Source organism: Camelus bactrianus, chromosome 14 (assembly GCF_048773025.1).
Source record: "Camelus bactrianus isolate YW-2024 breed Bactrian camel chromosome 14, ASM4877302v1, whole genome shotgun sequence".
Taxonomy (NCBI): Eukaryota; Metazoa; Chordata; class Mammalia; order Artiodactyla; family Camelidae; genus Camelus; species Camelus bactrianus.
Genome location: NC_133552.1, coordinates 10,181,956 through 10,208,872, shown reverse-complemented (window position 1 = coordinate 10,208,872; position 26,917 = coordinate 10,181,956). Strand labels below are relative to the sequence as shown.

Below are 26,917 nucleotides of genomic sequence, written 5' to 3'. Positions count from 1 at the left end.
ACTGGGATGACTTCCTGTGTTGACAGCTGGTCTTAATTTTTACTCTTTGTGTCAGGGTTTCCCTAAATCCACACATGGACCATGAGAGACAGCCTGTGGCTGGGAATTCAACCTAGAGAGGTGACCCATGGGTCCTGTCTGCTTGCTGTTGTCAATCCCCCTTTTCCTTTCAACATGAAGAGGAGGCTACCAGAGTCATATTTTCCCCCAAAGCTGCTTCCCATGACCCTTCATGCAAGTGTCCAAGTTCACTTCTAATTCTGCAATTTCACCTTTAATAAATTATGCTCTTCCAAGGATGTTCAACTCTCAGCCAGGGAGGAAGGGTTAGTGAGCCTCAACCAGTAAAAAGGGTGGGATTTTCCTTTGTGAAATCAGGTTGGCTGGTCCTGAGACGGTCACAGTGTTGTTTCCACAATGAAAAGGGTGCTAAGAGTTTGTCTAGAAGATGGTGGCTTGCTGGCTTCACACTGGTGCTTATAGCAGTCCTGTTCCTGTCTGACGGGGAGTAAGGGCAGAAACAAATATTTATTGAGCCCTTTCTGTGGCCCAAGCAAATTATGAGACGTATCCTTGAGTGGGACGTAGCCTTCTTCATTTCTATACCCTCACTATCAGCCGTCTTGCCAGTTGGTTGGATGGATGGATGAGCAGGTGCTTGGATGGGTACCTGGGGGAATGAGATGCCAAGAGGAAGTAAGCGCCTGAACATGCGTGATGACTATGAGAAAGGAAAGTGGGAGACAGAGTCGAGCACTTAGGGACCCATTTGACATCAAGAGAGAAAGGGTATTTATAGGATATTTCAGGTTTGTGCAGCACAGGTGGGAGATCTGGATGAGAGGCAACGTAGTTCGGGGGGTCATCAGTCTGGGTCAGGGGAACATTTAAGTGGTAGGATTGGCCTGGACGACCCAGGAGGGCCTTCTAACCCCGCAATTCTATTATAATTCATTGTGAGAAGTCACCTGGTCAGGCAACACTCTGTACAAATTTAAGGTGTACAGCATCGTGACTTGACTTACATACATTATGAAATGATGACCACAGTAAGTTTAGTGAACATCCATCATCATACAGATACAAAACCAAAGAAAAAGAAACCAAAATTTTCCTTGTGATGAGAATTCCTAGGATTTACTCTCTTAATAACTTTATATATAATATACAGCAGTGTTAATTATATTAATCATGTGGTACATTATATCCCATGTTCTTATTTATCTTATAACCAGAAGTTTGTATCTTTTGAAATCATTTTCATTCAATTTTCAACCCCTATAGGAAATTAAATTTCTCTGAATGTCTAGCTTCTGAAAAATTCAAAACATAGGCAATACCGGATCTATTTCTACTATGGCAAAACAGCAACAAGCTGCTCAGGTAAGGAGTACCGGGCCCTTTATACGGGGCATCGGTTTCCCTCTGGTCACTTCCCACCCAGCTTGCCTCCTTCGTTGAAATGACATACCTGGTGGCTATAGGTATTCTGGTTTGTCTCCTACACAGGAAATCATCTGGGGGATGGAGAGTGGAAGCACGTTAAAACGCAAATTCCTAGGCCACCACAGGGTCACACTGGTAGGCTTGGTCGGGCTGGTGCCTGGGAATCCACATTTTAACAAAACTGCCAGGTGTTGCAGGCGTCTGATTCTCCTTCTTAAGCTTACCCAGTGCACATAAATGGGTGCAGATACCCAGAGGAGACACAAAAACAGAACAGACACTAAAACTATGTGCCTTTGACTCCCAAACCTGAAACACCTGTAGGTTTTTGAAAATCATGCGTTTTGGGGGCTCCTATCTCAGAGATTCTAATTCCATCGAAAAGGGTCCAGTAATCCACATAGAATAATTCTCATGTGCAAGCAGGTTTGGGAGCCACTGTTAGATTTGTAACATGCTAATCACGTGTATGTTGAGGGCCGATGTCAGGAGATGGAGGAGGGAGGAGTACAGCCTCCTAAATCTCTACCAGTCAGTGTGGAGAGAATCCCTGCTGCCACACTGGGTGATGGAAGAAGGTTTTGCCGAGGAGATAAGTTTCCGAAACTGCTTTGGTACATTGACAGACGATGGGGTAAAAACATCCCATGCCCAGAGTACAGTTGTGGGGAAATGCAAAGGTGGGAGCAGACCCAGGGAGTTTTCAGGAGGAACAACTAAGGAGCGGGAAAGCCGAGGAGGTGAGGTTGTGTTTCACTCACTTTAGTTTATCTCGATGGCAGATAAAAACTGCTTGTATGAAGGGAGGTGCTTTCTCACGTTTATTAAATTTTCATGTTTATAAAATTACAGGGATTGTTAAAAGCAGAAAGCCACTTTTGTAATATAATGAACAATAGGAGACATGTCCTTTCTCTAAATACTTGGCATTGACCTCCCATAACAAAATCTTGAGACCAAACCTGAGCCTCCCGGCAATTTTTGTATCCAGCTTTCTGGCAAGCCAAGCCATTGTCTCTCCCTTTCCTCCTGCCTGTCTCTCTGTTACATGGAATGAGGAGGCAGGAAGCCCAGGGATCACCTTGGTTAATCAGGTATCAAGAGCTGCTTTCATCACCATGGAAACATGACACTCCTATGGAAGACAGAGAAACCTCTCATCTATTTTTCAAGGTGGTTTTACATCCCAGGATAATATCCTTTCTGAAAACAAAAAAACAGGAAGATATACATATACACACAATTACCTTACATAGTATGTTGAACGCTGCTGAATTTTATTCATCAGACTGTAGAACAGTTTTCATTTTTGCTCAAAGCAAAATTTTCCAGAAGTCAGATGGTAAACTAGGTGTGCTTGAGTCCTCCAGGGAAATAGACTTCTAAAGACCCAGATAAACTTGTCCTGCAAGGGGTCTGCTAAACCGTCTAGCCCAAGAAGTCTTTGCAGACATGTTCCTTCCCCCTTCTTCCCTCTCCTGCCTCCGGTGGGCTATGTAAGGGTGTTGGAAGCGAAATACTTTGTAAAACACTGAATTCCTCCTCCTCTTGCATCCTGTCTCAGGCTGTTTTCTTGTGTCCTTCAAAATATTAGCCAAATTTTTAAGAATTCCATGACTTTGGAGACTCCATGCCATTTTTAAACCCCTAATAACGGGTTTTGATTTTGCAGGCACCGTGAAAACTCCGTGCACGTTATTTCCCCCATAGTCCGACAGTTGATCTCAATGCTGAACCAGAAACTACTGGGGAGTAGACAGCCTTTCCCACGGCCCTGTGTATATTAGGATAGGTGCACAGAAATAAGAGTAAACTTGCCTTTTCCCCCCTCTACTGCTTTGGACTAATACTAGTTCTCTTATGCTGTGGAATTCTAATACTTTTGAATCTCTTGTTTCTAAAGCATTAAGTTAGGAGTGGAGAAACCCCATAAGATTCACTTCCCTGTAGGATCACTTGTTTTCTTTAATATTTTTAGATTTTATTTACTCTAATAAAAAAGAAGGCCAGTGTGGTTGAAGCATTGATTTTTATCTCCTACTGGAGCACTACCCTTTATGGCATTTAACTGGCAAAATAATGATTTAAAATATCTTGCTAAAGGAGACATGCCAGACCTTTTTTTTTTTTTCTCCCAGTGTAACAAGAAGTTAAACTCTTTTATAGGGTTAATGAGTCAGGACCTGGACAAAAATGCCTCTAAGTGTCTGACAGAGTTAAGGGAAAGAGGTGAGATACCAATTAAGTAATTTTCTTTTCTTTAGAAGCAAAAACTTGAGTTTTGAAAATTTTGAATATAAACATACTATCTTGGCATAGAAAAACTTTTTCAAGGGTTAATCCTAATCTCAGGCAACTGAGAAACTACTGCAGGATTTACTCTGAACTCCAGATACTCTCCCGCTCTCTCGAGACATGTGAGAAGAATTGTATATGGGGAAGGGAATTCCTTTCTTGACCATCAGTGCCCTCACTCTGTGAACCAAGAGCTGAGTTTCAATATAAATATTATTGCTGGCCAGGTCCTTTTTAAAACCTAGCCATAGAATCTGACTGTCAGAGAGTGTTTATTCTTGGTCTTGCTATCAATTCTCCCTAAAATGGAAAACCTACAACAAAGGATGCAGTAAAACGCTGCTCAGGGCAGGATTGTGTCAGCCCGAGAGGCAGTTACAGGGAGATCATATTAAGGGATTTGCACTTACACCCTTGGCCCTGGCCCAGCCAAGGCTGGGAAAAAGACTCCCACTTCTCCAGCCCAAAACCAATGATGTAAATTAACTCTACAAGGAGCCATGTCCTCTGGCCTCCTTTCCCCTGAGGTGATCTTGGTGCTTGTATAAGCGGTTTGGTTATTGAGGCCCAAAGTAGTTTGCAAAAAGGAGGTGCCTAACTGCATTAGAGAAATTTGCGTTGGAGTTAAAATGTTAAGTCTCATCTTCTAGAATTGGCTTTGTATCATTTTGGGTATTTCCTTCAAATGCTAATGAAAGTTCAAGAATACTAATCCGATCCTGTTGGCCAAGCCAAGCCAGTCAGGGCAGGCATCCAGCTGAAAATTATTTTTCCTTGTCTACATGTGGATATTCTGTACCATGTAAACAAGAGGCACAGCAAGGCCCCGGGTGACGGTGTTCCTCCCACGCTAGCCCAGACCTCCCTCGTGTCCCTACACTGCTCGCTCTCTTAGCTTTCCCTGGCCCTTACCTCCTCCTGGTCAGTGCCTGATGGCTCTGGGCACTGAGGACCTTACACGTGGGCCCCTCAGGCACCCAGAGGGCAGCTTAGTGCACGAGGTTATACGTCAGAATGGTGTGATCGTACCTCGGTTCCGCCTCTTCTTACCTGCACATGTTTATGTAACTTATTTATCTCCTTACACCTGTTTCCCTTCTGTAAACTAGAGGTCACAACATTGATTGACTTAGTTGGGTTCTGAGGATTGAAGGTAACGTCTATGGGGTTCCTGGCACGCCAGAGAGCCTCCCCCAAAAGGTGGCTGCTGTTACCCTGCCGCCTGCCCCTCCTGCAGCCCCTGCTCACCAGGACACCACAGGAGAAGGAAGAATCCCAGTTCTCAGTGTCATTTTGTGTCACTCTCCCCAGCTTTGCAGGATCCTGAACAGTCAGTGCTGGGGTTTCTGGGAGCTGTGGGGGTTCTTTACCCCTGACCGTCAGTTGTGAATTCCTGACTCTCCACTCCGCAGGGCAGAACACCTACACTGAGCATCCTCTTCCTATCATTCAGCCAACAAATATTTATTGAGTACCCTGTATGTAACAGGCACTGTTCTAGCAAACTCCCTAACTTCAAGGAGCTTAGGTTCTAAGGGGGAAATACATAAAATAAATAAATACAAGATGCCAGGTCGTCTAGCTGTGTGCTGTGATAAATACGTGGAAGACGGAAGAGAGCGGAAGCAGGGTAGAGATGGGATGCTATTTTAGACATGGAGGTCAGGGGAGATTCTTTGAGAAGTTGGCTAAGTTTGGTAGAAACTTGACTGCAATAAGAGCAAGCCATGCAGTGACCTGGGAAGACAGCATTCCTGGCTAAGAGGCACAAGGACTGGAAAGGCTCTGGGCCTGGAGTGAGCTTGGTGTATTTGAAGAAAAACAAGGCAGCCAGCGAGGCTGGGGTGGAGTGAAGGAGTAGGGGATCGGGGAGCAACATGATGTAGACCCTCAAAGGCCACTGTTGGGAGTTTGGTTTCATGGAGAAGAGAGCAGGGGAGGGGTGGACCCGACATGCATGTTGAAAGGACTGGTCTGAGTGCCGGGCAGAGCAGAGACTGGGAACGAAAGCAGAAGTAGATCAGTTAGAACGCTCTTTCCACAATCTGGGCAACTGTTGATGGTGCTTTATTTTGGGTGCTGAAAAGTAGTTTTGAAGATAATGGTTTTGGAGGCCTGGTGAGGGTACAAGCCTGATCCGAGTCCGTGAGGAAACGGGAGAAGGTGAAGAGACAGCAAGAACAGACTGCTCTTACTTTGCTCCGAAGAGGGGTTGGGGAATGGAGCAGTTGCTGGGGGCATGTGGAGTTAGGGTGCTTTTAAGATGGGAGAAATTTCTGCATGGTTGTATGCTGATCGCAGTGATCCTGAGAAGGAGGAAGAATTTATCAGACAAAGAGATAAAGGGTAATTGCTGGAGCCAATGTTCTTGAATAGCCAGAGGGTTGTTCAGATGAGAGCCGGCACAGAGCATCGCTGGTAACAGGAGGGAAGGCAGCACCCGGGCTCGGATGCGGGCGCGGAGACGGGTGTGATGCTGGGAGTTGTGGAAGGCTGGGGAAGACAGGAGGAAGTTTGAAATAAATTCCTAGCAGAGTGGGAGAGGGAATAAACCCTGGCAGTGGGGGATGGGGGGCGCGGTGCTGTGCAGCACAAGAGCTCACCTGAAGAACACAGCCGTGAATCTAAAGTGAGACCAGTCAGCATATGTCCCTGTGTTTTCCTCCAGGTTCAGCTGCCTGATGCCGGCTTGAATAGGCAGAGATTTAGCTGGAGTTTCACTGAGCACTTTAGACAGAGAAGGTAGGGGCTAGGGGGTCACTGCAATGAAGAACCAGAGAATCTTGGCTTCGAAGGAGGGGTTGTGGGGCACTGTGGAGGGATCCAGCGGCTGAGGTCTTGGTCTTGTGGCTAAAGAATCTTCAGCATCTAAGCACTAGATAGAGCAGTGAGACTAAGGGCGAGGTGTGGGTGCAGAGGTGAGAGTGGCTACTCGGAACTGCGGGAGTGGGGAGGGTGCTGTCGTTGGTGTAATGGTGACTGTGCTTTCTCACTTGTGAAAAGTGAAGTGTGATCTGCGGGGTTACTGAGAGAACACTTACACCTACATACCTACAGCAAAGATACATACATACATACATACAACTACTCACACCTACGTACATATGTACATACATACATAGAGCTACAGCAAGGCCTCAGTTACCCAGCCTTGCCAGCCACTGAGAATCCCACTCACGTGAACCTTCCAGAAAGCAAATACATAAAGCATACATTTTATTTTAATAATTGTGATAGGATTCTTTCTGGTGGCCAGTTAACTGAGTAGCTTTAATCATGTTGCTACGGAGATTGTACTTGCACAGAATGCATGCACAGAGAGAGAAAGAGGAAGAGAACGTGTGAGCACTTTAAGGATGATTTACCATAAGCCAGTATCTTCAAAGATCAGCCATTTCCAGGAAGTTAACAAAGTCTTCATAAGGTAATACATTTCTATTTTAATAACAGATGTAGGAAGGGGACTCTAATTATTTGCTGATCTTATTTATTTCCAGTCAATAGCAATAAGCAGGAAATTAATATTAGTAAAGACACGGAAACACAGTGAGAGTCAGATTCACGTAACCCCAGATTCAGAGGTGAGAACCGTGCAGTAAGTGCCAAGCACTCCGTGTGCTGAGGAGGCCAGAGCAGTCCTTAGACTGATAGCCTGTGACTGGATCCAGATGAGGCCTCGTCTAGAGTTGAGTGGTAAGTACTTTTAAAACTGGGGAGGATAAAGTTGGCATTTCAAGTATGTTAAGGGAATGCAGATTATTCCAGAAACAGTGATGGGACCACTGCTAGCTTTCTGGAAGTAAAAACAGCAGTAAAGCTGCCTTCCTGTCTCACTCAACAAAATTAATGCTTGACATATTAAAGATTTAAGAATTAAAAAATGAAACCAAAAAGTCATTAAAGAAACCAGATGTGTATTTTTATAAACTTGAAGTGATGACTTCTTTTAAAGAATGACAGTGAGGCCCAGACTCATGTGATTACACACACACACACACACACACACACACACACACACACACACACACACGTATTTTCCATATGACTGGCAAATGGCTTGTTTCCCTAATATACAAAGAACTCTTTAAATCAATAGGAAAAGACAAGCAACCAGAGACAAAAGGGCAAAGGTCATGAGCAGCATTTCATAAAGAAGAAACATAAGAGAAGTAAATATATGAAAAGACATTTTCAATAATCATTGATGAAATAGTGAGCTATTTCTCACCTACTAGATTGGGCAGAGGTTATAAATGTTAACACAGTGTTGGCAAGGGGGTGGGGGCAAACTGTCATACCAGTGGAAAGGGGTTTGAATTTGCATCACCTCTTCGTACATCCCTTGAATTCCACAATTCTGTATCTAGGAATACATTGTAAGTTCAAGACTTCGTCCTCCTCCGGAGGTGACATGAGGACCATAAAGAAGGCCATTGTGTTCTCTTCCTCCTGCCACAACACAAGATGCCCTTCCACTACAAATCGAAACCAATCCTCAAAGAGGTTATAATTTGAAGTGACTGCCCATCTTCCCCGAAAAGGCCACAGAGACTAATATTCCCGTCACTCCTTCCCTGCCTTTTAGTACAGCGGCCGCCAGAAGTCTAAGCTTCTGATGTTACTTTCCCACCAGCGTCGCTCTTGACAGCCGCTCTTTGGACCCAGTCTCCCGCCCTACGCGGGACCCAGGCTCTTCTTACAGAATTCAGCCGTTACCAGCAGAATCCTTTGAACCTCGCTGCTTTCTAGTCCCACCCCCTCTTGACTACCCAAGGAGGTTCCTCTGGCACTTGCCCCGTCTCCGTCTGGAACACTGGATAGTCCTTTACACAGGAGAGATCCCATAGCGCAGTAAACATGCCTTAAGATCTCCCATTTAAAAAAACCAAACCAAACCAAAAAGTCTTCTTTTGACTTGACTTCACTTTCTTCCAGTTAATTCTCCATTTCTCTGTTCTCTGCTAGAGGAAAGCTTCTTGAAAGAACTGTTTCATACTTTCCATCTTCGCTTCCTCACCTCCTATCTTCTCTCTGGTAAGTATTTTTACTGGAGTATAAGTAACCTGCTGGGAGGTGCACAAGGTATACAACTCAATGACTTATAAAGTGAACACACCATGTACCAACCCCCGGTTCAAGAACAGAACGCTGTCCAAATCCCAGAAATCTTGTTCCCTCTTCCACTTACTACCATCCCCTCCTCCCTCAAAATAACTACTGTTATTACTTTTAACACATTGCTTTGCCTGTTTTTGAAAAAATTGTTTTGAAACAATGCCGTATATCATATTTTCTTTTGCCCAACATTATGTTGGTGAGGTTCACTCAAGGTGTGGTAGGTAGCAGAGGTCAGATCACAAGGGCCTGAGAAGTCCAGGTAAGGATGTTTTCATTTTTTCTGAGTGAAATGAAGCCTTCGGAAGGTTTTAACAGAGGAGGAACATCACATGATTTTTGCACTAAAAGGTTCACTTGACTGCTACCCTGGGAACAGACTGTGGGCTAGAGGGTGAGGGCGAACATGAAACCAGAGAGACTGGATAGAGCGCTACTGCAACAATCCAGTCACATTATTCAATTCTTCAGCTTTAAAAAGAAAAGGCATTTTAGGTCAGTCCCCCAGTGGAGCTAAATCAAAGGAGCAATAATAAACCGAGCTCAGTGTTGGATCTGCAATAATTAGGCCGGCTATGGCAATTTGGGCCCAGAAAATAATTAACACCTTCACAACAAAAATAGCCTTAGGAAGCAACTGTAAATTTTCAAAATTAGGATAATTTATGGCTGGGAATAAATAGACATTGTCAATATTTTGCAACTGTGGGTCTTAAAAGTAATACTTCATCAAACATAGAACGTAAACTCAAGGCTAGAAAATCAAACTAATTTCAGTTCCAAGGGGGAAGAACAGGATAGTAGTGACTCATCAAAAGCTGAGTGACAGGCAGTGTTGAAACTGGATTTGCCTGGACAGATATAATTGGAGTTACAATAAGACACTACCCAGCTGTATGGGTACTTTGCGTATTATTTACACTTATTCTTGTTATTCTTAGCATTTATGGTATCACAAAGATTTGCTTTCTACGTTACAGATGTTTTCAGATGACTTAGTTGAAACCAAGGATTACCTGTGGTTGGGTCTTCAGCTATGACTGTACATTTTTTTCTTGGTCCTGAAAATTCTCAGCTTTTGAATTGGAAGTTTTAACACTTCTACTGAGATCCAAATATTTGGTCCCGTGTTAGTTTTCACAGCACCCTGGGCAGAAAATGGGGCTGGTCTTGGTTGATTTTAAATCTAGGAACATGACACACCCCTATCTTAAACCATACCCAACAATCTACTCAGAATGCATTGAAGACTTAAATACAAGATCTGAAACTGTAAAAATCCTAGAAGAATATACAGGGGGTAAACTCCTCAGCATTGGTCTCCGCAGTGCGTTTTTGGATTTGACAGCAAATGCAAAAATAAACAAGTGGGATTACATCAAACTAAAAAGCTTCTACACAGCAAAGGACACCATCAACAAAGCAAAAAGGCAGATTATTAAATGGAAGAAGATATTTGCAAACCACGTCTGATAAGGGGTAATATCCAAAATATATAAGGGACTCATACAACTCAATACAAATAAATACCCCAATTAAAAGAAAGGCAAAGTATCTGGATAGACCTTTTTCCAAAGGAAATATGCAAAGGGTCAGCAGGTACATGAAAAAGTGTTCCACATCACTAATTGTCAGGAAAACGCAAATCAAAACCACAATGAGATGTACACGTGCACCTGTTAGGATACCTATTATCAAAAAGACAAGGGATAACAAATGTTCATAAGGATGTGGAGAAAAGGGAATCCATGTGCACTGCTGGTGGGAATGGAAATTGGTGCAGCCAGTATGGAAAACAGTATGGTAGTTCCTCAGAAACTTAAAAATAGAACTATCCTATGATCCAGCAATCCCACTCCTAGGTAAATACCCAAAGGAAATGAAGTCATTATCTGGAAGAGCTGTCTGTACTCCCATGTTCATTGCAACATTATTCTCAATAGCCAAGGAATGGAAACAACCTAAGTGTCTGTCAACAGTGAATGGATAGAGAAGATGTGAGATGTCTGTATCTGTATCTAACAACTATATCAAACTACTTAGGTTGTTTCCATACCTTGGCTATATCTGTGAGGGATACACACACACACACACACACACACACACACACACACACACACATATGTATATATGTATATATACACATACATATACATACACACACAAATATACAAATGCATATAGATATATACATATATATATATTCACCCCCCTAAATCCTGTCCCCAAACACAATGGAATAGTATTCTTTTTTCTTTTTTAAAAAGAACTCCTGCCATTTATGACAACATGGATAAACCTGGAGGGCATTACGCTAAGTGAAGTAAGCCCAACAGAGAAAGACAAACACTTGGAGGTATCACTTAAATGTGGGATCTAAAAAAAATGTCAAGCTCATCAAAACAAGAAGGTAGAAGAGTGGTCACCTGCGGGTGGGGGAAATGGGGGTGAGGTTGGCAGAAGGATACAAACTTTCAGTTAGAAGATGGATATGTTCTGAGGAGCTCATGTGTAGCATGGTGACTATAACTAATAAGACCACATTGTATAACTGAAATTTGCTAAGAGAGAACTTTAAAAAGTTCTCACCAAAAAGGTTAATATGTGAAAGAAAATAAGTACCTCTAGGAACATGACAAATAATATCAGACCATTTCTCTGTCCAGTTTGGTAATCTGCCCAGGGTAGTGGCACTGATGTGTATTTTTGTGGGGAAACCTGGATGCCTGCCTCATGCAATGTTGATATTAAAAGATGAGAGGTGTACCAAATACAATCCTCTCACTTATTTACCAGTTAAAGACTTCTTGCTAATGCATATACCTGGGCCTTTTGTTTTTGCTTACTTTATTTTCCACTTCTACCACCTTTAAAGAAATGCTCCCCTTTGGGGCAGAATTCTTCAAAAAGGTTTTACTTTTTGGCTCAAATTCCTGTCTCGAATTCTCTCTTAAACCCACTTCTACAAGTTTTTGCCCCCAATGTAGTCTTGCTCAGGTAACCAAAAGCCTGGGTGTTGCTGTCTCAACACCAACTGCTCAATGTTTGTTTTTTCTACCAACCTACTGGAGTCAGTTCCTTTGCCTGTATCTTCTGACCAGAAACAGTGATTCAAACAGGAGTCTGGAGCCAGGTTGCCCATGAAGTCCAACCTCCATCATGTACCAGTGGGTGACGAGGAACAGGTTACCCTGCCCCTCTATGCCTTGGTTTCCCCCTCTGTGAAAGTGAGGAGTTTGCAGGACCTGCCTCTCAAGGTTGCAGTAAAATTAAATGAGCGTGTGGGCTCGGCGCACAGGAACCATGCGTTGTGTGTTAGCTGCTATTATTACTGTCGGCAGTGGTGATGCTGTTGTTCCCATCTGAGGCCTGTGGGGCCAAGTAAGTTGTGTGCCAATAGCTCACTCCCCACAAATCCTACTGGGTAAGCAGTTGCCACTGCTTCTTCCTCAGGCTGCTTTGTTCCACTCCTTGCCTGCTCAAGGCACCAATCAGTGCCTTTGCTGATGGCCGCTGCTCCTGTGTGTGTGTTGGGGGGGGGGGGATAGGGGGTTTTAAGAGAGGAGGGTGATCACTGACAGAGTAGCAGCAGGTCTGTGAACCCAGCACCCCACGATGTAGGAAATGCTAGCAATAGACTGGCCTTTGTCTCTTTACGTCTGGTGTCTCGAATACAATTTCCAGGTCTGCAAAGACAGGGAGGGTATCCTCTGTTTCTCCCAAGTCCCTGCACACTGCTGTCCTTAGGTAGCTAAGTCAACAGCCCTCAATCTCTTTTCTGCCGAGCCACACAGTGGCTGCCATTCACCTTTTCTCTCAAGGGGATGCTCAAGATTCTCTGACGTTCCCCACACAGAGCCAGCGGCAGTTGTACCCTGTTCTCTGTCTAGAATGCAAAGAAGAGTGACAATAATACAGGAACACATTTTAGTTGGCTCCAATTCACTTTTTAAAAAGTAAATAATATGCAAGCCTCTCCTTACTGTTAGTAATAAGCTACTCGCGACACCTCATGCTGATCGCTGCCACCATTTTCACAGGAAACCTAGGTGAGATCTGATGGAACAGTGACGCCAGGGAGTCACGAGGAGATCGGATGAGGGAGGTGTTTATCCCTATTTCCCAGGAAGCATACTGGGGCCTTTCTTTCCAGCTTGACCCTCCTGCAGGAGCAGAAAGTTCCTGGCCTAAAAGGGCTTAAAGGTCTCTCCCTTTCTCCTTAGCCTGCATAGAAGACAGGAATTCATTGTTCAGGTGAGAGCAGTGATTCTCAGTGGCTGGTGACCAAGATAAAGAATAATCCCAATGTTTTTATGATACCAACTTCTGAAAGTAATGTTTGGCAAAATTTTCCAGCATAATGGGAATATAAAGAAGATGCAGAATAATTATGAAAGGGAGAGGTTTGGCGGGAGGAGTCGTATCAGGTCAAAGGGCTGGGGGCTGGTTGACGTACTGTGTGAAAAGACTGCATTAAAGAGAGGATGGGGTTAAAGCAAAACAAAAGCTGATCTCTTGATTACCTTTCTCCCAACCATTCCTCTTCCTCTCTCAGTGAAAAACAAATCCGTTCCTCTCCACGCTGGAAAACTCTGAGTCATCCTTGACCCCTCCCTTTCTCTCACACCCTCCATCTGCTTGACATGACGTTACTAGCAGCTGACCACTTCACCCCAGCTCTGCTGCACCCGTCCCAGGCCAAGCCACCAGCAACTCCCCACCAGGTTATTGCACCAGCCTCTAACTGGTCTCCCTGCTTCCACCCCTGTCCCTCCACAACCTGGTTTTTCACGCAGCTGCTGGGTGACCTTTTAAATAATCAAATCAGATGTCATCCTTGTGCATACCTCCAGTGGCCTCTCATCTCACTCAGTGAACATCCAGTGCTTTACCATGGGTCTGAGAGAACTCGTGTGACCGCAGTCCTTGCAACCTTCCCATGTCATCTTGGACAATTCTTCCCCTCCATCGCCCTGCTCCAGTCCCAGTGGTCACCTGGGTGTTCCCTGAACAAGCCCACCTCAAGGACTCTGCAGTTCTTTCTGAATGAAGCTTCTTCTTCCCCAGGTTTGCTTGGCTAACTTATTTCATTCAGGTCACTGTTCAGAGGCTTCCTCCCTAAAGAGGCCTGGCCCTTCCCTATGGGCAGCGTGATCCTAGGCACCTGCTGCAGTGCCTGTGGGCAAGCTGGCAAAGTCAAGATTTCTAGAATGTGCTTTTTCAGAACCTAAAATGGAAAGCTTAAGTTTGAGAGATTGATTAAGATCAAATATTCATCCATTACCAGCAGCACAGTGTTGCTTTTCCACTACAAATTCCTCCTTCGCTGGTTTTAAAAAATGGTAATTTGGGAAATTTTGGAATTTAAAACCATTTTTTTAAACAGGGGTGTGTCTTCTCGTAACTCAGGTTTTTCATGCTGGCGTTGACTGTGTTTTATCCACTCCAAGTTCCAGAGACCCTTAATTACAAAAGCTTCCCAGGGAAGCACACGGTGAAGCCAATTGTATTGACTAGAAAGAAAATAGCAAATTAATAGACCTAATGACTGGTAGTCTAAGATATTCATGAAGGGCTTTTTTCTCCCCACTTCTTCAAAACATAGGTGTAATGTTATGTGGGGTCAGGAAGGTCATAACTTATTTTGACAGTTTAAACCCCCATAGCTATTTATTTATGAGGCTTTGGGCATTCTGTAGTCCCCTAATCCAATCACGTGGTGAAAATTATGCTCGGGTGTGAATTCCTGCATAGAATATGCAACCCCTTCTCCTATTCACTCAGACCTTTTGCATCTCAAGGGAGATGAGCAGCTGTTGTGGAGCCCAGTTCTGAGTTAGAAGGAGCCCCGAGGAGGCCCTGGTGGGGTTGAAGGGAGGGCACATGGGGAGCCTGGGGAGACGCGGCACGTGGTTGTTACAGTGCCTCCCCACCAGCCAGGCTGTGGATCCTGCCAGCCTGCTGGCACGCTCGCTCAGTGCTGGGCTGGGGGGGCATGACCAGGCTGCAGCGCTGACACTGGAAGTTCCCTCCTGCTCTGGGGAGACCCTGTCATGACTTCTGCCCTTGGGCCTGACAGCTGGGCGCCCAGCGTCTCCCCCCACCCCACCCCCTGCTGTCATTGATAGGTGGCCAGTGATTAGTAATTGGGTCCATCAGCCATGTGGGAGGCACGTGCCCCAGCTCTATGAGTGACCTGTGAGTCAACGTGGAAATTCCCTGCACACTGTGCTTTTGTATCTAGAAACCAAAGGTTGTTAAAAGTTCAATTCCTGCCCCTGGGAGAGTTACAGCTCAGCAAACCACTGCTCCAGGGAAGAATTACTTCTTTCTCTACCACCCTGGCTGTAGGGTCATTCTCTGTTTTTTCTCTATTTTTTTCTTTTTTTGCTGACCAGGGAGACGATGACAGAAGTAGGATTACAGCCAGGCCGGGGAGACAGCCACACTAGTTACTCCTAACAGGTTGGGTGCCCTGGGCCAGTTACCCTTGGCTTTCTAAGTTGTCATAGAAAGCATTTAAACAGGCTATTTAAATTTGTGTCCCTTTCTGAACATCCGTCTGTCCACAAGTTAAGGAAGTTTCTCAGACTAAGATCAGTAGCAATTTCATATGCTGTTTCCACGTGGCCTTATCCTCTTCAACGTCAGGGAAAATTAACTGATCGATTTGCCAGTTACCTGTTTCAGTAAAATTTTCAGCATCTTTTTTTCTTCTTTTTCTTTCCTTTTTTTTTTTTTTTTGCTTTATTGAGGTATAATTGACAAGATTAAAATATATTTAAAGTGTACAATGTGATAATATACATATACATTATGAAATGATTGCCACAATTGAGTTAATTAACACACCTATCACCTCACATACTTACCTTTTTGGTGTGTGAGAACACTTGTCTACTCTCTTAGCAAATTTCAATTATACTAAACAGTGTTATCAACTATAGTCACCATGCTATACATTAGATCCTCAGACCTTATTCATCTTATAACTGCAGGTTTGTGTCCTTTTGCCAGCCTCTCCCTATTTTCCCACCCCCTAGCCCCTGGCAACCACCATTCTACTGTCTGTTCCTATGATCTTGACTTTTTTTCCCTCTTACATTCCACCTATAAGTTATGCCATGAAATATTTGTCTTTCCCTGGCCTATTTCACTTAGCTTAATGCCCTCCAGGTTTATCCAATGTTGCAAATGGTAGGATTTCCTTCCCTTTTAAGACTGAATAATATTCCACTATGTATGTGTGTGTGTGTGTGTGTATATATATATCTCACATTTCCTTTATCCATTCATCTGCCAGCAGGTACTTAGGTGGTTTCCATACCTTGGCTATTGTAAATAATGCTGCAGTGAACATGAGAGTACAGGTATGTCTTCAAGATAGTAGCTTTATTTCCTTTGGATACAATACCCAGAAGTAGGATTGCTGGAGCATATGACAGCTCTATTTTCAATTTCTTGAGGAACCTCCATCCTGTTTTCCATAGTGGCTGTGCCAGTTTATACTCCCACCAACAGTGCACAAGGGTTTCCTTTTCTTCACATCCTTGCCAGCATCTGTTATCTCTTGTCTTTTTGATAAAAGACATCCTAACAGGTGTGAGGTGGTATCTCATTGTGATGGTTAGTGATGTTGAGCACATTTTCATGTATTTGTTGGCTGTGTGTATAACTTCTTTGGAAAAAATATCTATTCATGTCATTTGCCTGTTTTTAATTGTCTTTTTTTTCTTTTGAGTTGTTTATTTTGGATATCAACCCCTTGTCAGATAGGTGGTTTTGCTTATATTTTCTTATATTCCATAGATTGACTTTTCATTTTGTTGATGGTGTCCTTTGCTGTGCAGAAGCCTTTCAGTTTGATGTAGCCCCACTGTTTATTTTTGGCGTTGTCTTTGTTTTTGGTGTCACATCCAAAAAAGCCATTGCCAAGACCGAGGTCAAGGAGCTTACCACTTATGTTTTCTTCTTGGACTTTCACAGTTTCAGGTCTTTTGTTCAAGTCTTGTAAATTTTGAGTTGATTTTTGTGTCTTGTGTACGACGGGCATCCAGTTTCGTCCTCTCGTGTGTGGATATCCACTTTTCCCAACACCATTTGAAAAGACTATCTTTTCCTTTTATGATTATGTAACGTCCTTCTTTGTCCCTTGTTACAGTTTTTTGTTACTTAGAATAGTTTTCACTCATAATTAAATGTAAGTGTTTATTTAATTTTAGCGTGTGATCGTTTTTTGCTGGTATATAGAAATGCAGTTGGCTTTTGTGCGTTGATCTTCCAAACTCAGTTATTAATAGCTTCTGTGTAGATTTCATCAAATTCTCTACATCATGTTGTGGGTGAATAGAGACCATTTTACTTCTTCCTTTCCAGTCTGGATGACTCATTCCTTTTTATTGCCTTGTGGCAGTGAACTAGACCTCTAGAACAATGTTAAAGTTGTGAGCATGGACATCATTATTTTGCTCCTGATCTTAGGGGGAAAGCATTCAATCTTTCACCATTAAGTGTGACTTAACTGTAGGTTTTAGTAGCTGCCCTTTTTCCTACTGAGGAGGTTCTCATCTATTCCTAGTGCGGCGAGAAACATACTCAGCGTGGGTCGGTGGGTGTTGGATTTTGTCAAATGTTTTTCCTGGATCAATTTAAATGTTCCATGGTTACAACCTTTTTCCTAAAAAGGTGAATTATATTGTTTGATTTGTAGATGTTAAGTCAACTTTACATTCTTGGTTAAGTCCCACTTGGTCATGAGATTGATTCTATTTATATATTGTTGGACTTGACTTCCTAAAATTTTGTTTAGAAATTTGCATGTATGTTCATGAGGAATATGGATGTCAAGGTTTTTTTCTGAGTCTGTCAGAAATTGCTATAGAGTAATGCTGGTCTCTAGATTGAGTTTGGAAATGTTTTTTCCTCTTTAGTTTTCTGGGAGTTTGTATACAACTGGTACTATTTCTTCTTTAATTATTTGGTATAATCCACCAGTGAAGCCATCTAGGACTGCAGTTTCTTTGTGGAAGGTTTTATAAGTACAAACTCCATTTATTTAATAGATAAATGGCTATTTAAGTTATCTATTTCTTTTTGACAAAGCTTCGGTAGTTTGTGTTTTTTAAAGAATTTGTCTTTTTCTTCTGAGTTGTGGGATTTATGGGCATAAAGTTGTTAATAACAGCCCCTTATTATTATTTTAGTACCTGTAAAATCTGTATTGATGTCACCTTTCACATTCCTGATATGGTAATTTGTATCTTCTCTCTTTTTTCTCATGAGTTTCTCTAGAGGTTTATCATTTTATTGATCCTCTCAAAGATCTAGCTTTTGGTTTCATTGATTTTCTCTATTGTTTTTATGTTTTCTATTTTTTTGAGTCATCTCTAATCTTTATTATTTCTTTCCTTAGGTTTTATTTTTTGAAACTAGTTAGAAAGATCAGTGGTGTTTTGTGTAGAGTAATGAAAATGAATTCCTTTTGCCTATATGGTTTTAAGGAATAACACTGACTTCTTGGAGACTCACAGGGCTATTTACTACTCTATTGCAGTAATGAGAAGAAATGACAACAGGAAGCTGAGTGTTGCAGTTTATATAGCTTGTTCTAGAGTTATATAAAGGCTGTGCACAAGTTCCAAATTCAGCATTCTGAGTCTTTACTAATGTGATGAAATCATATAATTTCAACAATAGCCAACATTAAGAAAAAAGGAAATAAAGAACAACCTGCCTTCTGGGTTTTGGTAATTCCTTTACAAATACAATAAACCTTTGTGGGAAAGTTCTCTTGACGTGTTGACATGTTTGTTCTATTCTGGCTGTGAGTTTCATTATGGTAGTCTACCCTTGGGAACATTTTTTTTGTTTTTTCCTAACTACTAGCTTTTTATTCATATTCCCTGAAATGCATTTGCTTTCTAAGTATTTTCTAGGCTTAATAGTATAGTAGAAGGAGCTCTGACTTTTGGGACTGATTTGCTCCCAAATCCTTATTCTGCCACTTTACAATTATGAGAACTTTGGAAAGTTACTTTACTTCATAGTGAGCCTAATTTTCTTAATAAGTAAAAATGGAGCTAAAAAGCTTATGTTAAAAAGTTGTTGTGAGGATTAAATGAGAGAACACATACTAAGTGGCTGCCATATAGTAGCTCCTCGGTAAATTTTAATTCTCTTTTTCATTGTGTAGTAATGAAAATATATTAATACAATGTGTAGATCTGAGACTATAATACAATAGATTTAATTTTTTCTAATAAATGTTACTTCTTAAAAACATTTTTTTGTCCAACTATTTTATTTTATTTTTGGGGGGTACTTAGGTTTGTTTGTTTGTTTGTTTGTTTGTTTATTTATTTATTTTTAATGGAGGTAGTGGGGATTGAACCCAGGACCTTAGCACATGCTAAGCACGTGCTCTACCACTGAACTATACCCTCCCGCCAATAACCGTTACTTTTATCATTACATTTTAATGCTTTTGTTAATTTTAATTTCTCTTAAACTCATAATTCACACATAAAGGTGAACTCCTGAGATGGGTCTTGGTACTTGTTGCAAACATAGAATTTAATGTATAAGTAAATTGATTTGGAGCCAATACAGTTCAGTCTTTTTGTGAATTATGCCTTCCTAATAACATTTGTACAATTATATTGAATATAAAAAAGATCGAGGGGAAACAGGGCATTTACTTTCCTATGTTGTATGTTCTATAATTGGGAGGTGAGGTGGAAATAGGAGATGTTCTTTTGCCAGTCCTTCACTCCTGCTTCCTGGGATCACTTTCCCAATAGCTTTAAACCTAAGTTCTGGCTGACTGCATCATTTCAGTTGTCTTCATCCATCATTTATTGGGCATCTGAATTGGACATCCGTGCCCACTAGAAAGCTTCTAGTTTTCATCTCTTACTGTATTTGGTTGACAGTCAGTTACAAGTTCACTGGTTTTGGCAGAACTTATTTCCTTGTGGTTACATGAAATCCGTATTTTCTTGCTAGCAGGTGACTGGGGACCACTTTCAGCTTTGAGCAATCAAACATGGTTCTTTGCCATGTGGACCCATAGATGGTTCACAACATGGCTATTTGCTTTGTTCCAGGCCAACAGGAGAACCCCACTGAAGCTTTGAATCTCTCTCACTTCTGTCTCTGACCTCCAGATCCTCTTTTAAAAGGGGCTGACCTGATTAGGTAAAGCCAACCCACGCTTAAGTGGTGGGGATTATATTGGGTGTGTACACAAAGAGGCAGAAATCTTGAGAGGCATTTAGAATTTTTCCTACCAGAAGTTCTTTTATTTACCTTTTAAAAAACTTATATTGGTTTTATTTTGTTGTTTTCTTTTTAACTTCTGAAATTAGATGTTTAGTTCATTTTCTAATGTATTTTCTAAAATCCATTATAATTTCTTCTTGAAACAATGTATTCTTAACAGTATATTAAATTTTCTGTAATGTAAGAGTTTTTAAATTAATTTTCCTTTAATTACTCCTTCTTTACTGTAGGAGAGAATATTGACTGTATGATATCAATACTTGGAAATTTGTTGAGTTTTTTTCCATTTTCTTGTTATAATTCTGTCAGTTCTTGCCTTATATTAATGAGATCATGTTATTCTGTTCATACCAACTCATAGCCAATATATGTTCTTGATCAGTTAAATCTTCTATCACTATGTAAGACCTCTTCATCACTAGAAATTTTTAATTTAAATGTTTTCATCAAGGATCAATATATAACACTTATATGTGTTTCTGTTAAAAGATACTTATTTAATACATATTGTTCAAGCATTAACACTGAACTCAAGCCAACAGCGCTGAATGAAGTTAACCTAACACATGGACTTTCTTGGAAGGCATGTCCCAGCCTTCTAGCACTCAGGAACACTAGACAGTAGTTAAGCACAATGCTTAGGGGGCATTTTCAACAGCAAAATCACCAACAAAGAGCACAAAAATGGGGGAAGCGTGGTGCTAAACAGACTGTGAGAAGGACACATGTTTATACTGTGAGAGCTGAAATGAGACAGAGGCTCTACTTGACATCAGCTGGGAACATGTGTGCAGAAACTCAAATATTTTCTACTCTGCACGACTACGAATGACCATCAAAGTACTGCAGATATTGATTTGGGGCTACAAATAAATTTTAGCAAGTAGGCGAAGCTGCAAATACAGAATTCAGGAACAATGAGGATCAACTGTAGTTGGTCTTCTTTGAAAGTCTTATTCTTCATTTTTGGTGCTCTGCTGTTTTTGGTAGTAGTTTTTGTGTGGATTTTACTTTCATAGTTTTTGACACTTGTTGGCTTCAGAAATCTGGGCGTCTGTCTCTTAATTAGTTTTTTAAAATGCTAAGCTCTGTCTTCTTCAAATATTCCCTTTCCTATTCTCTTTCTCCTCTCTTTCTGGGACTTTATTTAGATATATTTGTTTAACTTTTTACTAAATTATTATTTACGACTCAACTGTTACTATCTTTCATCTCTTCATTTCTCTGTGTTGCATTATGGATTAATTCTTTGGATCCAATTTCCTGTTTGCTAAATCTTTCTGTAGCTGTACAAATCTGATCAAGCCGTTGTTCAGATTTTAATTTCAGTTATTTTATGTTATAATTTTATAACTTTCACAAGTTATTTTTGATACTTTTTCCCAAATTCTTGGTCTTTTTAAAAATACCTTGCTCTTTGCTTGCAACCTGTATCCTTTCTTCAACACACGCATGTATATTTTTATGGCCTATGTTAGGTAACTCCACTATCAGAAATCATTTTGTTTCTAATTCTGTTTTCTTCTGCTTTTTCTAGTTCATACTCATGATGCCTTCTTTACTGATACATTTTGTGATTTATTTTTTAACCACAAATCTGTATTCTTTGGAAGTTTATCAGTGGTGATCTTTTGGGGTCTAGGTTAAAGATGATTTTCTTCAGTGAGGATTTAGTTTGCTTCACCTAAGTGCCTGGGGACCATTTTAAGCTGAATTGAGAGCTTGAAGGTTTTTTTGTAGGTCCCCAGGGAGTATGACTTTAGGCTGCAAACCTACATGAGGCCCAGCTTATGTATCCAAATTCTTAGAGAATATTTTCCCACTCTACCCAGCAGCCTCTCTGTCGGCTTAGGGAGGGCACCTTGCTCCTTTGTGCTGTTCCAGGACTTTATGTAGCTTGGACCCACATCATGTTTGAAGCACCAAGCCAGAGAGAAACGGCCAGTTAAAAAATTAGGTTTACAAGTTTCTACTGTATAGCACAGGGAACTATATTCAATATCTTATAGTAACCTATAATGAAAAAGTATATGAAAAGGAATATATGTGTGTATATGGATGACTGAAACATTAAGCTGAACACCAGGAATTGACCCAACATTGTAAACTGACTATACTTCAATCTAAAGAAGGTTAAAAAATTAGTTTTAGAGATCTCATCCATTATGTCTAGAATCCCCTGGTCTACCCTGACGCTCAGAGGAGAATCTCATTTCTCTTCACGACGTCACATGTGCCGCCCTCAGGAGCAACAGAGCACTTGTGGAGAGGGTTCACGCCCGGGGTGAAAACTGGACAGGCTGCTGCACGGCCCCTCCTCACAGTTTCTTGCCCTCCGGCCGAAGGAAAAAGTAAGTGTTCAGTCACTAGGGACAATTAAGAAATGGTGTGGGAAATGCCAGAAAGAGCCTTTACCCCACGGGAAGACGCACAAAGGAAAACTAGAAAGCTGATCATATTCTACAAATCTGTTTCCCACGATTGTGGTGGGCACTAAATATGCCTGGTACCCCAACCCAAGAGCACTGCACGCCCTTGGTTCCAGAGAACTGAAGAGAGATGAATGGGGCAGAGTCAAGTGCCCCTCCTAGAGGGGAAAAACTGGAAGTGCATCTCTTACTGCTGATACCCCTTATGCTCTAATTCTCTCTCTTTTTTAACTTTGTAAGCATCTTTTTCTGACATGATACACAACAGAGACAGAATAAAGACTATGAAAAAGAATATATTTGTGTAACCGAATCACCATGCTGCACGCCAGGAACTAACACAACACTGCAAATCAACGATACTTCAATTTAAAAAAAAAAAATAGCAATTAGACTGAGGCTTGCTCACTTAGCTTGGCCTCAGACTCTACCCAGAGCTCTTTTTAAAAAAAATATGTGAAGACATATATAACTTTGAAAGGAAACAATACATGTACAAATGGAAATCATTTCACCTTCTTGGATCAGAAGACAATATGGCAAAAATTTTAACTCTTCCCCAAATTACTGTTTAATTGTAATAAAATTTCAATTGGAATTCAAATGGATTTTTTATTGTGTAATTCTCTTTGAATCTGCATGACGGAACATATTATCTCTGAAGAAGCCAATAAAAGGTATCTGAAAAGAGGTACGTGGTCAACTAAGAATGATTATTGTTTAGTTCTCTTTATCTTCCTTGGTTTCATCTGAAAACTTAACTTAATTTCAGAAAAGAAAAAAGCCCATTTAGATAAGATTGTCCATCAGCTTTGTGACAGCATGAAGTGCAAATGTCCACATGAAAAAGTTTAGCTCGGAGCAGACACACCTGATGGTACCCATCCCTACAGGAAGCAGTGCTCACAACAGCAAGAGCTGTTCATTCTCTTTGTTATGAAATAATAAATTCATTGATTAAAAGACTACGTTTTCCAAAAGAGATTACACTGCACAGTAGAATTTGGTATTGCTTTATAAGCATATGGCCATAGCAACTGGAAAACTGACTTGAATTTTAAAACACAGGACTTTTGAAAAATAGCTGGGCTTGAGATATATGAGCTACATGACCACAGGCAAATGAGGTAATCTCCTTCTGCCTAAGTTCCTTCATCTGTAAGAATGAGGATAGTGATGCCTACCTGGAATGGTTCTTGTGAGGATGAAATAAGCACAGGAAAAAGCAAGCACTCTGTTAACAGGAGCCACTGGCAGAACAGTGTCCAAGCCGTTGTCATCTTGCAGGATGCAGAGCTGTGGCTGGCTGGAGCAGCAGTTGGGGCACTCGGCTTTAACAGCATTAGCTTTGGAGCATTAGAGTGAGATCTCTGTTACCTTCAGATTTTCCTGGAGAAAAGGATGGATTAATTCCAGTCACTTTCATCGGTATAGGAAGTAACATCAGTTTTTGAAAATTACTTTAATTAGGAGTTTCCTGGTCAAGTTTCCTTTCAACTAGGAATTATTATTGAATAGGAGTTAGACATGTCAGACTGCCCTGGAAGTAATGTAGGCACTTCTGTAGTGACTTCTGTCAAATCATGGGGTCCCATTTAGTACCAGTCTGCTGTCCTGACTAAATAACATGACCAGAGTGTAGTGGCTGGTGGGGACTACTTAGTGTGCCCATCTACATAAGTGTCAGTTGCCCCTTGGTATCCTGGAAGGGTTTATGATGCTCAGTTATTTCTAGTGACAGCACCTTTCAACTGCGAGAATCAGACTCAAAGGTGTTTCTTTGGACGTTATCTGCATATCCCAGGTAGAATGAGGAAAGAGGTAAGAGATGGTTGAGTGACTTAAAGTGTTTAAGACATGACCCTGATAGAATATCCATAGGGGTTAGGAGATGAAATTTATTTCTTTGGCAGAAATCACTTGGCATTTGTCACAGGAAAGATAAACAGAAATTCTCATTTCCCTTCTCAAAATACACGTGGCTCCTTACTTTCTTTACACTTACCCCTTATTTTGATTAGAATTTGAAGGGATAGGCTCTGTACTTTGCATTTAGTTGATTTGGTGAGTTCATTGTACTCCCACCCCTGGGCTACTCAGTAGTTCACAAATCAGTATCGCAGCACTTGTTGAATATGTAACATGCATCTCATTTGAGCTGCATTTTATAACAAATGGTAATTATTTAGTATTTACATAATACTTTGAAAAGTATTTCAGAATAGCTCTTATTAATGGTAAGTAGTCAAATACATAGCAGCTCAGCTGACAAGAGAAAAAAAATGATTTTTCCACTGAAAGGTGTAAGCTCAGGAAGAGAAATACATGTGTATTTGTGTATGTACATGTATTTGGGACAAATACGTGTCTCAAGGGACATGACTGACAGGGGATTAGCTGGACCGAAATGCAGACTGCCCACTGAATCAGGCGAAGGTTTTATGGAAGTCTGAGACCTCATCCCCCTCCCTGGACTTTTGTGCAAAACCTGAAGGAAGCTGTGAGCCGCCTGGGCTCTGAGAACATTCCTGCCCCACAAGGGAAAGCTTATGTGAGCTCATGGGGCTGTCCAGCGTTGACCGCCAGCCGTGGCAGGCACAAGGTGTCCACTAGCGAAACCCGGCCTTTAAGTTATCAAGGGCCTGTTGTGACATATCCAGTTATAAGCAGAGGTCACTGTTTCAAGGGGGACTCAAGTCTTGAGGTCAAGTGGAGATGAGGGGTGGGATCTATGCGCAGATCTGGCCCTTCCCAATTAGGGGGCCTGAGGGTGACACTAGTGTGGGTAGCTTGGGAGGGTCTGAGGATAGTCCTCCCAGGAGATGCTGCATGGATGTGTCCAGGGCAAGAAGTGATGACAGGGCCATCACATTGGCTGCCATAATTTTGGGAAAGGTGTCAAGCCATGAGGTCACCTAAGTGTGTGTATAGTCAGGGGGAGGAACTGTTTCCTTGTCTTTCCTGAAAGAGGGGGTCTCCCCACTGGGTCACACATCTCACCTCTCTGCGGTGCACGTTTCCTGGTTCCGACCCAGTCCACGTTCTCTTCCCCGGTCCCCAGGCCCGCCATCCGACCAGCCGCAATCTCCAGACAACCACTCCCGGAGACTGGGGAGGTGAGGGGGTCCGCTGCAGCCGGAGGCACTGAGGTGGCGGCGGGGGAGGGCGCGAGGAGGAGGAGGGCCCGGGGCGCAGCCGTGGTGGGTGCGCCCGGCCAGGAGGGGCGGGGGCGCCGGGGCGCGCACGCGGAGCAGGGGAAGGCGGGAGCGGGGAGGGCGTGTGAGCGAGTGAGCCACAAGAAAAGGGAGCGCGCCCGCCGCCGCCGCCGCCGCCCTCCTCGGGAGAGAGGCTGGAGTGAGGCTGTGCGAAGCGCCGCATTTCAATGAGGACCGGCCGAGGCACATCCCTGCACTAGCGGCTGCCGCCGAGTCGCCCGCGCTCCAGCCGCTGCCGCCGCCCAGCTCCGGCCCCGACGCCGCCTCCGCCGCCCCGCAGCCCGGCCGCGCCCAGCCCGGCGAGGACAGCACCAGGAGGCGCCCCGAGCGCGGCCACAAAGACCCCCGGCGGCGTCTCTCCGCGGACCGGTGCGTGGTTTGCCTTCGCTGGGGAAGGGAGCCGAGGGGAGAGCCGGCCGCGGGCTCCGCCCGGGGCTCCGCAGCGCCCGCTCCTCCCGCAGCCGCGGGGCGCCGAGGGCCGGGCGGGCGCCCCCTCGGCCCGCCGCCGCCCCGCCCCGGCCGCCGTTCCTCGAAAGGCGCTGCCCTGCCCTGGCCGGCCCGGCCCCGGCCGGGGGCGGTGTGTGCGGGCGGCCCCGGGGCTGCTGGCACCTGCCTCTTTTGTCTGGTGCCACCGGGCTGAAAACGGGCGAGCGGGGTCCCCAGGCTTTTCGCCGCGTTGTTGGTGGAGCTGGAGAGCCAGGGCAGAGGAGCTGGGCGAGGTGTTTGTCATTGTCAGAACTGGCCGTGGAGCGAGGACCAAGTCTGCGCCCAGAAGGAGTGGCCGGGCCAGGCCTCTTATTGTGTGTGTGTGTGCTTTCCCGTGTGCGGGAGGGTGGTGTGTGCTTGAGGATGAGGCGATCGGTGCGTGGTGGGTGGCCGCAATGTGGGTGTTGCAAGTACCTTTGCAGGGTCTCAAGTTCCTTCGGGGACAGCGAGGCTGCCTCATGTACAGATTAGTACCTGCAGTGCTAAAAGCCTGCGGAGAAGAAATGGCATTTTCCTCCTCGTGGGAGCGCACGCACAACCCCGCAATGCCCCACAAAAGAGGCTGCTTTTGAAAACCAGGTTTGCTCGGAATCGCTGCTGGATTTGGCCAGGAGATGCTTGTAAGGAGATGGAGTAGATGAAAGGTTTCAT

The 26,917-nt window shown here is 43.1% G+C and overlaps 2 protein-coding genes across 4 annotated transcripts in view; one reads left to right on the top strand and one right to left on the bottom strand.

Annotated features, from left to right (window-relative positions):
• Nucleotides 1-31: 31 nt before the first annotated feature.
• LOC123615796 (uncharacterized) lies at nucleotides 32-26,917 on the bottom strand. The gene is made up of 4 exons (XM_074378657.1): nucleotides 26,803-26,917; nucleotides 25,566-26,490; nucleotides 23,750-23,954; nucleotides 32-670 (listed from the first exon to the last, which is right to left on the bottom strand). The coding sequence occupies exons 1-3, from the start codon at nucleotides 26,915-26,917 to the stop codon at nucleotides 23,945-23,947; spliced, it is 1,050 nt and encodes a 349-aa protein (XP_074234758.1). The 3' UTR covers nucleotides 32-670; nucleotides 23,750-23,944.
• The window catches only part of DCLK1 (doublecortin like kinase 1), a 298,221-nt gene continuing 297,139 nt past the window's right edge, over nucleotides 25,836-26,917 (top strand). The window contains exon 1 of one of the 3 annotated variants that reach the window (XM_074378070.1): nucleotides 25,836-26,149. The gene's annotated coding sequence lies outside the window, so the exon portion shown is untranslated. The remainder of the gene's footprint in view (nucleotides 26,150-26,917) is intronic. The other 2 variants (XM_074378069.1, XM_074378068.1) reach the window with 2 other exon arrangements.